This window comes from Cyrtonyx montezumae, unplaced genomic scaffold, assembly GCF_038088225.1.
Source record: "Cyrtonyx montezumae isolate F1298 unplaced genomic scaffold, pur_monq_1.0 scaffold_221, whole genome shotgun sequence".
Taxonomy (NCBI): Eukaryota; Metazoa; Chordata; class Aves; order Galliformes; family Odontophoridae; genus Cyrtonyx; species Cyrtonyx montezumae.
The window spans coordinates 20,098-31,489 of NW_027071961.1; the positions used below are offsets into that span (position 1 = coordinate 20,098).

Consider the following 11,392-nt stretch of genomic DNA (forward strand, 5'->3'; position numbering starts at 1 on the left):
CCCCCACCCACCCCTCGTGCCCTTCCCTCACCCGAGCCCTCCGTCACCTCACCGAGCCCACCCCGACCCCGACCCCGTTCTCCGACGACGCCGTCCCGGCCCTACGCTCCCTGACCCTCCTGGCGTCCGACCCGCACCGCCACCTCCGCCGCCCGGCCGTGGCCGCCATCGCCAACCTGTGCCACCGCGCCTCGCTCCGCCCGGCTCTGGGATCCGCCGGAGCCGTCGAAGCCGTGGCCAACGAGGTGGCGAGGATGTTGGCATCCCATAATAACCCCCCGTCCGGTAAGAGCCGGACTTCGGCGACCCGCTTGCCCGGCGCCGCGTGCCACGGCGTGGGGCCGGCGTTGCGGGCGTTGTGTTTGCTGTGCCGGGAAGCGGTGAATAGGGCGAAGGTGAGGGAGGCCGGGGGGCTGGGGGTGTTGGTGGGGGTCCTGGGGGACCCCGAAGCGCGGGGTTGGCGTCGCCGGGTCCTGCTGGCGTTGGCCGCCTTCGCCTACGACCGCGCGGCGTTGGAAGCGTTGGAGGGCTTGGGTTTGGTGCCGCTGCTGGCCGACGTGTTGAGGGAGAGGGGGGAGGGGAGGGGAGGGGGAGGGGAGAGGGGGTTTGGGGGGGGGGGAGGGGAGGAGGATGGGGAGGAAGAGGAGGCGGCGTCGTGCGATGTGCCCAGGGATGCGGCGCGGGACGGAGGAGACGACGGGGACGGGGCCGCGGGGAGCTGGAGGGGGCTCAAGTGAGTGGGGGTCTTCTCGGGGGGGGGGGATGGGGGGGTTGGAGGGGGGGTTTGGGGGGGAATTGAGGGGGTCTGGGGGGGAAGTGAGGGGGTTTGGGGGGGAAATGAGGGGGTTTGGGGAGGGAGGAGGAGACGACAGTGATGGGGCCGCGGGGAGCTGGAGGGGCTCAAGTGAGTGGGGGTCTTCGGGGGGGGGGGGGAATGGGAGGGTGGGGGGGGGTTGGGGGGGAATTGAGGGGGTTTGGGGGGGAATTGAGGGGTCTGGGGGGGAAATGAGGGGGTTTGGGGGGGAAGTGAGGGGATTTGGGGAGGGAGGAGGAGACGACAGTGATGGGGCCGCGGGGAGCTGGAGGGGGATTGAGTGAGTGGGGGTCTTGGGGGGGGGGGATGGGGGGGTTGGGGGGGGGGTGGGGGGGGGGTTGGGGGGGAATTGAGGGGGTCTGGGGGGGAAATGAGGGGGTCTGGGGGGGAAGTGAGGGGGTTTGGGGAGGGAGGAAGGGACGACAGTGATGGGGCTGCAGGGAGCTGGAAAGGGGCTCGAGTGAAGTGGGGGTCTTGGGGGGGGGGGATGGGGGGGTTGGAGCGGGGGGTGGGGGGGTTTGGGGGGGAATTGAGGGGGTCTGGGGGGGAAATGAGGGGGTCTGGGGGGGAAGTGAGGGGGTTTGGGGAGGGAGGAGGAGACGACAGTGATGGGGCCGTGGGGAGCTGGAGGGGGATTGAGTGAGTGGGGGTCTTGGGGGGGGGGGGGATGGGGGGGGTTGGAGGGGTGGTGGGGGGGAATTGAGGGGGTTTGGGGGGGAATTGAGGGGGTTTGGGGGGGAAGTGAGGGGGTTTGGGGGGGAAGTGAGGGGGTTTGGGGAGGGAGGAGGAGACGACAGTGATGGGGCCGTGGGGAGCTGGAGGGGGATTGAGTGAGTGGGGGTCTTCGGGGGGGGGGGATGGGGGGTTGGAGGGGTGGTGGGGGGGAATTGAGGGGGTTTGGGGGGGAATTGAGGGGGTCTGGGGGGGAAATGAGGGGGTTTGGGGAGGGAGGAGGAGACGACGGGGACGGGGCCGCGGGGAGCTGGAGGGGGCTCAAGTGAGTGGGGGGTCTTCGGGGGGGGGGGGGGATGGGGGGGCTGGAGGGGGGTTGGGGGGGGGTTGGGGGGGAATTGAGGGGGTTTGGGGGGGAATTGAGGGGGTCTGGGGGGGAAATGAGGGGGTTTGGGGGGGAAGTGAGGGGGTTTGGGGAGGGAGGAGGAGACGACAGTGATGGGGCTGGAGGGGGCTCGAGTGAGTGGGGGTCTTGGGGGGGGAATGGGGGGTTGGAGGGGGCTCAAGTGAGTGGGGGTCTTGGGGGGGGGAATGGGGGGGTTGGAGGGGGGTGTGGGGGGGATTTGGGGGGGAAATGAGGGGGTCTGGGGGGGAAATGGGGTTTGGGGAGGGAGGAGGAGACGACAGTGATGGGGCTGGAGGGGGCTCGAGTGAGTGGGGGTCTTGGGGGGGGGGAATGGGGGGGGTTGGGGGGGGGGGGGTGGGGGGGGTTGGGGGGGAATTGAGGGGGTCTGGGGGGGAAATGAGGGGGTGTGGGGGGGGAAGTGAGGGGGTTTGGGGAGGGAGGAGGAGACGACAGTGATGGGGCCGCGGGGAGCTGGAGGGGGCTCAAGTGAGTGGGGGTCTTCGGGGGAGGGGGGGATGGGGGGTTTGGAGGGGGGGGGTGGGGGGGTTGGGGGGGGAATTGAGGGGGTCTGGGGGGGAAATGAGGGGGTTTGGGGGGGAAATGAGGGGGTTTGGGGGGGAAGTGAGGGGGTTTGGGGAGGGGAGGAGGAGATGACGGTGATGGGGCTGTGGGGAGCTGGAGGGGGATTGAGTGAGTGGGGGTCTTCGGGGGGGGGGATGGGGGGGGTTGGAGGGGGCTCAAGTGAGTGGGGGTCTTGGGGGGGAGAATGGGGGGGTTGGAGGGGGGTGTGGTGGGGTTTGGGGGGGAATTGAGGGGGTCTGGGGGGAAATGAGGGGGTTTGGGGGGGAAATGAGGGGGTTTGGGGAGGGAGGAGGAGACGACAGTGATGGGGCCGCGGGGAGCTGGAGGGGGCTCGAGTGAGTGGGGGTCTTCGGGGGGGGGGATGGGGGGGTTGGAGGGGGGGGTGGGGGGGGGTTGGGGGGGAATTGAGGGGGTTTGGGGGGGAATTGAGGGGGTCTGGGGGGGAAATGGGGTTTGGGGAGGGAGGAGGAGACGACAGTGATGGGGCTGGAGGGGGATCGAGTGAGTGGGGGTCTTCGGGGGGGGGGGGATGGGGGGGTTGGAGGGGGGGGTGGGGGGGGGGTTGGGGGGAATTGAGGGGGTCTGGGGGGGAAATGAGGGGGTTTGGGGGGGAAGTGAGGGGGTTTGGGGAGGGAGGAGGAGACGACAGTGATGGGGCTGGCGGGGGCTCGAGTGAGTGGGGGGTCTTGGGGGGGGGAAATGGGGGGGTTGGAGGGGGGGGGTGGGGGGGGTTGGGGGGGAATTGAGGGGGTCTGGGGGGGAAATGAGGGGGTTTGGGGGGGAAGTGAGGGGGTTTGGGGAGGGAGGAGGAGACGACAGTGATGGGGCTGGAGGGGGCTCGAGTGAGTGGGGGTCTTGGGGGGGGGAATGGGGGGGTTGGAGTGGGCTCAAGTGAGTGGGGGTCTTGGTGGGGGGGGGGTGGGGGATGGGGAGGGTTGGGAAGGGATCGGGGGTCGGAGGGGGAAAGGATGGGGGGAGGGATGGGGGGCAAAGGATGGGGGTGGGGGGGAAATGTGGGGTTTTGGGGGAGGGATGGGGGTCTTGGGGGGGTTAATGGGGAGGTTGGGGGGGGGAAATGGGGCTTCTGTGGCAGAAATAAGGGGTTTTGGGGGGAGGGGCACGGGGATATGGGGGGGTAAATGGGGGGGCTCGGGGGGGGGGAAATAAGAGGGTTTAGGGAGGAAATTGGGGGTGTGTGGGGGTTTGTGGGGAGGGATGGGGGGGACTCGGGGGGAGAAATGGGGACACAGGGCGGGAAGGAGGAGGCTGGAGGGAGAAATCGGTACTTTGGGGGGGGTGCAGTTGGGGGGGGATATGGGGGGGGGGGGGGAGGGGAGCTTTGGGGGCGCATCTCCCCTCTCCCCACCTCCCAGGACAGCCCTGCCCGTTTTTGACACCCCCAATCCCCCCCCCCCCCCCCCCCTTTCTTTTTTCAGGTCGTGGCTCCTCTCCTCCTCCCTCTCCCCCCCCGAATCCCCCCGAAACCCCCCAACCCCCCCCCCGAGCCCTCCCCCCCACCCCCGTCCCCTTTTACCCCCCCTCCACGCCCTGGCCCTCCCCCGCTCGGTGGGCGACGGCGACCCGTGGCGCCCCGAAACGCCCGCCCTCCTCCTTTTGGGGCGCCTGGCTTCCTTCGACGACCCCAGCCCCACATTTGCGTCCCCCCAAGTGGTGTTGGGGTTCCTCCGTTACCCTCGTGGGGGTCCCGGACCCGGCCCCCCGCGCCCTTCGTTTGCTTCAGCGCTTAATGGGGCAGCCGGCGTTCTTGGGGCCGTTGGTGCAGGGTTACGTCCCGTCCCTCATCCACACGTGGTTGGTTCTGGGTTTGGAGCCGGAGGACGCGGAGGAGGTGTGAAATCCGCACCGAGGCAACGGGGTCGAGAGCGGGATCGAGAACGGGGGCAGCGAGATCGAGAACGGCAATGGGATCGAGAACGGGATCGGGAACGGGGGCAGCGAGATCGAGAACGGCAGTGGGATCGAGAACGGGGGGCAACGAGATCGAGAACGGGATCGAGAACAACAATGGGATCGAGAATGGGGGCAGCAAGATCGAGAACAGCAGTGGGATCGAGAATGGGGGCAGCAAGATCGAGAATGGCAATGGGATCGAGAACGGGGGGCGGCGAGATCGAGAACGGGATCGAGAACGGCAGTGGGATCATGAACGGGGGCAGCGAGATCGAGAATGGGATCAAGAACAGGGGCAGCGAGATCGAGAACAGCAATGGGATCGAGAACAGGGGCAGCGAGATCGAGAACAGCAATGGGATCAAGAACAGGGGCGGCGAGATCGAGAACGGGATCGAGAACGGCAGTGGGATCATGAACGGGGGGGACGGGATCAAGAAGGGCAATGGGATCGAGAACAGGGGCAGCGAGATCGAGAACGGGATCGAGAAGGGCAACGGGATCGAGAACAGGGGCAGCGAGATCGAGAACGGGATCGAGAACAGGGGCAGCGAGATCGAGAACGGGATCGAGAACAGGGGCAGCGAGATCGAGAACGAGATCGAGAACAGCAATGGGATCATGAACGGGGGGAACGGGATCGAGAACGGGGGGCAGCGAGATCGAGAACGGGATCAAGAACGGCAATGGGATCATGAATGGGGGGAACGGGATCGAGAACGGGGGCAGCGAGATCGAGAACAGCAACGGGATCAAGAACGGGGGCAGCAACACCAAGCGGATCGAGAACGGTGTCAACGGGATCGAGAACGGCATCAGTGGTGTCAACGGGATCGAGAACGGGGGCTGAGATGTCACCGGGACCAGGAACGGTACCAACAGTGTCAATGGGATCGGGGTCAGCAGCACCAACTGGATCGAGAACCGCGTCAGCGGGATCGCTTACAGGATCCGGAACGTTCCCAGCAGTGTGAACGGGATCCAGAACAGTGTCACTGGGATGGAGAACAGTGTGAGTGCTGTCACCGGGGACCAAGAGCGTCGTCAACGGGACCAAGAGCGTTGCCAGCGGTGTGAACGGGACCAAGAACGTTGTCGGCTGCATCGAGAACTGTGTCAAGCGGACGGAGAACAGCGTCCGCGATGTCAGTCGCATCAAGAGCGTTGTCTGGAGGATCAGTGGGGTCAGAAGCATCAGTGGGGTCGGGAACGGGGTCGGAAATGTCAACAGGATCGAGAACAACGTCAGCGGGATCAAGAACAACGTCAGCCTGGGCTGGAGCAACATCAGTGGGATCGAGAGCGGCGTCAACGAGATCGAGAGCATCAGCCGGATCGAGAACGTCTACAATGCCAACGGGATCGGGAACGGTGTCAGCTGGACCTAGAACACCAACTGGACCGGGTACAGTGTCAGTTTGATCTGGAACGTCGGCGGGGTCGAGAGCAACGCTCATCAGATCAAGGACGGTGCCAATCGGATCGAGAGTGTCAACCGGATCGAGAACAGCGTCAGTCGGATCAAAAACGGCGCCGACCGGATCGAGAACGGTGTCAGTCAGATCAAGAAAGGCATCAGTCTGATCGAGAACAGTGTCAGTCAGATCTAGAGCGTCAGTCAGATCAAGGAAGGCATCAATCAGATCGAGAACGGTGTCAGTCGGATCGAAAATGGTGTCAGCTGGATCGAGAACGGTGTCAGCCGGATCGAAAACGGTGTCATCTGGATCGAGAACAGTGTCAGTCAGATCTAGAGTGTCAGTCAGATCAAGAAAGGCATCAATCAGATCGAGAACGGTGTCAGTCGGATCGAAAACGGCACCAACCGGATCGAGAACAGTGTCAGTCAGATCTAGAGTGTCAGTCAGATCAAGAAAGGCATCAATCAGATCGAGAACGGTGTCAGCCAGATCGAAAACGGTGTCATCTGGATCGAGAACGGCGTCAGTCGGATCTAAAATGTCAACTGGATCGAAAACGGTGTCATCTGGATCGAGAACAGTGTCAGTCGGATCTAGAGTGTCAACCGGATCGAAAACGGTGTCATCTGGATCGAGAACGGCGTCAGTCAGATCTAGAATGTCAACCGGATCGAAAACGGTGTCATCTGGATCGAGAACGGTGTCAGTCGGATCTAGAATGTCAACCGGATCGAAAACGGTGTCATCTGGATCGAGAACGGCGTCAGTCAGATCTAGAATGTTCAACCGGATCGAAAACGGTGTCATCTGGATCGAGAACAGTGTCAGTCGGATCTAGAGTGTCAACCGGATCGAAAACGGTGTCATCTGGATCGAGAACAGTGTCAGTCGGATCAAAAACGGCATCAATCAGATCAAGAACGTCAACCAGATCGAGAACATTGTCAACCGGATCGAGAACGGCGTCAGTCAGATCGAGAATGGCATCAGTCGGATCGAGAATGGCATCAGTCAGATCGAGAACAGTGTCAGTCAGATGAAGAACAGCGTCAGTCGGATCGAGAACAGCGTCAGTCGGATCGAGAACAGTGCCAGCGATGTCAGCAGGATCAGGAACGGGAAAACAGCGATCGAGAACGCGATCGAGGTCGAGAACGTAATCGAGATCGAGAACACGATCGAGATAGAGAATGTGATCAAGAATGTGATCGAGAACGAGATCGAGATCAAGAACGTGATCAAGATCGAGAACGTGATCGAGAACGTGATTGTGATCGAGAATGCGATCGAGAACGTGATCGAGATCGAGAACACGATCGAGATAGAGAATGTGATCAAGAGCGTGATCGAGATCGAGAACGTGATCGAGATCAAGAACGAGATCGAGAACGTGATCGTGATCGAGAGCGTGATCAAAAACGTGATCAAGATCGAGAACGTGATCGAGATCGAGAACACGATCAAGATAGAGAATGTGATCAAGAGCGTGATCGAGAACGTGATCGAGATCAAGAACGAGATCGAGAATGTGATCGAGAGCGTGATCAAGAACGTGATCGAGATCAAGAACGTGATCGAGATCGAGAACATAATCGAGAATGTGATCGAGATCAAGAACATGATCGAGATCAAGAATGTGATCGAGAATGTGATCGAGAACGAGATCAAGACCGCAATCGAGATCGAGAATGTGATCGAGATCAAGAACGAGATCGAGAACATGATCAAGAACGTGATCGAGAATGTGATCGAGAACGTGATCAAGATCGAGAATGTGATCGAGAACGAGATCGAGAATGCAATCGAGATCGAGAACGTGATCGAGATCAAGAACGTGATCGAGATCTAGAACGTGATCGAGATCGAGAATGCAATCAAGAATGTGATCGAGAGCGTGATCGAGAGCGTGATCGAGATCTAGAACGAGATCGAGAACACAATCGAGATCAAGAACGTGATCGAGATCAAGAATACGATCGAGAATGCGATCAAGAATGTGATCGAGATCGAGAACGTGATCGAGATCGAGAACACAATCGAGATCAAGTACGTGATCGAGAACGTGATCGAGATCGAGAACACAATCGAGATCAAGTACGTGATCGAGAACGAGATCGAGATCGAGACCGCGTGCGGCGCAGTGCTCCCGGAGCCGCGAGGAGGGACCAGCTCCGCCAATTGGGTCAGTGGGGCGGGGGGGGGGGGGGGGCAGTTTGGGGGCGATGTGTGGGGTTTTTGGGGGTCCCCCCCCCCTCCTCTCACCCCCTCTGTGCCCCACAGGAGAGGCGCTGCTGCGGACGTTGGGGACGGTGGCCGGGACCCCGTTCGGTGTGGGGCTGCTGACCCACATGTTGCGCTGTGGGGCGCCGCCTGCACAGCTCGCCTGCGCCACTGCGCTGCCCCTCTTGGCCAGGTAGCGCCCCATAGCGACCCACAGGGACCCATAGCGCCCCATAGTGACCCACTGAGACCCACTGAGACCCATAGTGTCCCACAGAGACCCCATAGCGCCCCATAGAGACCCCATACAGACCCCTTATGACCCCATAGAGCCCCATAGTGCCCCATAGAGCCCCACAGCACCCCATAGCGCCCCATAGAGCCCAATAGAGCCCCATATGACCCCATAGAGACCCATAGAGCCCCACTGAGACCCACAGAGACCCATAGTGTCCCACAGACCCATAGCGCCCCATAGTGACACCATAGAGACCCATAGCACCCCATGGACACATTGCAGTGCCCCATAGAGCCCCATAGTGACCCCATAGAGCGAAATAGAGACCCCATAGAGACCCATAGTGCCCCATAGTGACACCATAGAGCAAAATAGAGACCCCAAAGTGCCCCATAGAGCCCCATAGTGACCCCATAGAGCCCTGTAATGACACCATAGAGCGAAGTAGAGACCCCAAAGTGCCCCATAGAGCCCCATAGAGACGCATAGTGCCCCATAGTGACACCATAGAGTGAAATAGAGACCCCATAGTGCCCCATAGAGACCCATAGCGCCCCATAGTGACACCATAGAGTGAAATAGAGACCCCGTAGTGCCCCATAGAGCCCCAAAGGGCCCCATAGAGACCCATAGCGCCCCATAGTGACACCACAGAGCGAAATAGAGACCCCAAAGTGCCCCATAGAGACCCATAGCGCCCCATAGTGACACCATAGAGCGAAATAGAGACCCCATAGTGCCCGATAGAGACCCATAGCGCCCCATAGTGACACCATAGAGCGAAATAGAGACCCAATAGTGCCCCATAGAGCCCCATAGTGACCCCATAGAGACCCATAGTGACACCATAGAGTGAAATAGAGACCCCATAGTGCCCCATAGAGCCCCATAGTGACCCCATAGAGACCCATAGTGACACCATAGAATGAAATAGAGACCCCATAGAGACCCATAGCGCCCCAAAGCACCCCATAGCGACCCAAAGGGCCCCATAGAGACCCATAGCGCCCCATAGTGACACCATAGAGCGAAATAGAGACCCAATAGTGCCCCATAGAGCCCCATAGCGCCCCATAGTGACACCATAGAGCGAAATAGAGACCCCATAGAGACCCATAGCGCCCCAAAGCACCCCATAGTGACCCCATAGAGCCCTGTAACGACACCATAGAGCGAAATAGAGACCCCAAAGTGCCCCATAGAGACCCCATAGAGACCCATAGCGCCCCATAGTGGCACCATAGAATGAAATAGAGACCCAATAGTGCCCATAGCGCCCCGTAGCGACCCCCATAGAGCCCTGTAATGACACCATAGAGCGAAATAGAGACCCCAAAGTGCCCCATAGAGACCCCATAGAGCCCCATAGTGCCCCGTAGTGACACCATAGAACGAAATAGAGACCCATAGGTGCCCCATAGAGCCCCATAGCGCCCCATAGTGACCCCATAGAACGAAATAGAGACCCAATAGTGCCCATAGAGCCCCATAGTGACCCCATAGAGACCCATAGTGACACCATAGAGTGAAATAGAGACCCAATAGTGCCCCATAGAGCCCCATAGTAACCCATAGAGACCCATAGTGACACCATAGAGTGAAATAGAGACCCCATAGAGACTCATAGTGACCCCATAGAGCGAAGTAGAGACCCAATAGTGCCCCACAGAGCCCCATAGAGCCCCATAGCGCCCCGTAGTGACCCCATAGAACGAAATAGAGACCCCAAAGCGCCCCATAGAGCCCCATAGAGACCCATAGCGCCCCATAGTGACACCATAGAGACCAATAGCGCCCCATAGTGACCCCATAGAGTGAAATAGAGACCCCAAAGTGCCCCATAGAGCCCCATAGAGACCCATAGCGCCCCATAGTGACACCATAGAGACCAATAGCGCCCCATAGTGACCCCATAGAGTGAAATAGAGACCCCAAAGTGCCCCATAGAGCCCCATAGAGACCCATAGCGCCCCATAGTGACACCATAGAGACCAATAGCGCCCCATAGTGACCCCATAGAGTGAAATAGAGACCCCAAAGTGCCCCATAGAGCCCCATAGAGACCCATAGCGCCCCATAGTGACACCATAGAGACCAATAGCGCCCCATAGTGACCCCATAGAGTGAAATAGAGACCCCAAAGTGCCCCATAGAGCCCCATAGAGACCCATAGCGCCCCATAGTGACACCATAGAGACCAATAGCGCCCCATAGTGACCCCCATAGAGTGAAATAGAGACCCCAAAGTGCCCCATAGAGCCCCATAGAGACCCATAGCGCCCCATAGTGACACCATAGAGACCAATAGCGCCCCATAGTGACCCCATAGAGCGAAATAGAGACCCCAAAGTGCCCCATAGAGCCCCATAGAGACCCATAGCGCCCCATAGTGACACCATAGAGCGAAATAGAGACCCCATAGTGTCCCATAGAGCCCCACAGTGACCCCATAGAGACCCATAGTAACACCATAGAGCGAAATAGAGACCCATAGTGCCCCATAGAGCCCCAAAGGGCCCCATAGAGACCCATAGCGCCCTGTAGTGACACCATAGAGTGAAATAGAGACCCTATAGTGCCCCATAGAGACCCATAGCACCCCATAGTGACACCATAGAGCGAAATAGAGACCCCATAGTGCCCCATAGAGACCCATAGCACCCCATAGTGACCCCATAGAGCCCTGTAACGACACCATAGAGCGAAATAGAGACCCCAAAGTGCCCCATAGAGACCCCATAGAGACCCATAGCGCCCCATAGTGGCACCATAGAACGAAATAGAGACCCAATAGTGCCCCATAGCGCCCCGTAGCGACCCCCATAGAGCCCTGTAACGACACCATAGAGCGAAATAGAGACCCCAAAGTGCCCCATAGAGACCCCATAGAGCCCCATAGTGCCCCGTAGTGACACCATAGAACGAAATAGAGACCCCATAGGTGCCCCATAGAGCCCCATAGCGCCCCATAGTGACCCCATAGAACGAAATAGAGACCCAATAGTGCCCCATAGAGCCCCATAGTGACCCCATAGAGACCCATAGTGACACCATAGAGTGAAATAGAGACCCAATAGTGCCCCACAGAGCCCCATAGAGCCCCATAGCGCCCCGTAGTGACCCCATAG

General features: G+C 60.0%; 1 protein-coding gene across 1 annotated transcript; it reads right to left on the minus strand.

Annotated features, from left to right (window-relative positions):
* Positions 1-8,342: 8,342 nt before the first annotated feature.
* On the minus strand, positions 8,343-10,075 carry LOC136050010 (uncharacterized). Its single transcript, XM_065738626.1, is given in 7 exon segments — positions 8,343-8,453; positions 8,654-8,685; positions 9,057-9,148; positions 9,150-9,324; positions 9,327-9,386; positions 9,389-9,486; positions 9,534-10,075. Coding segments are annotated over 7 exon segments (1,110 nt in total).
* Between the last annotated feature and the right edge of the window lie 1,317 nt (positions 10,076-11,392).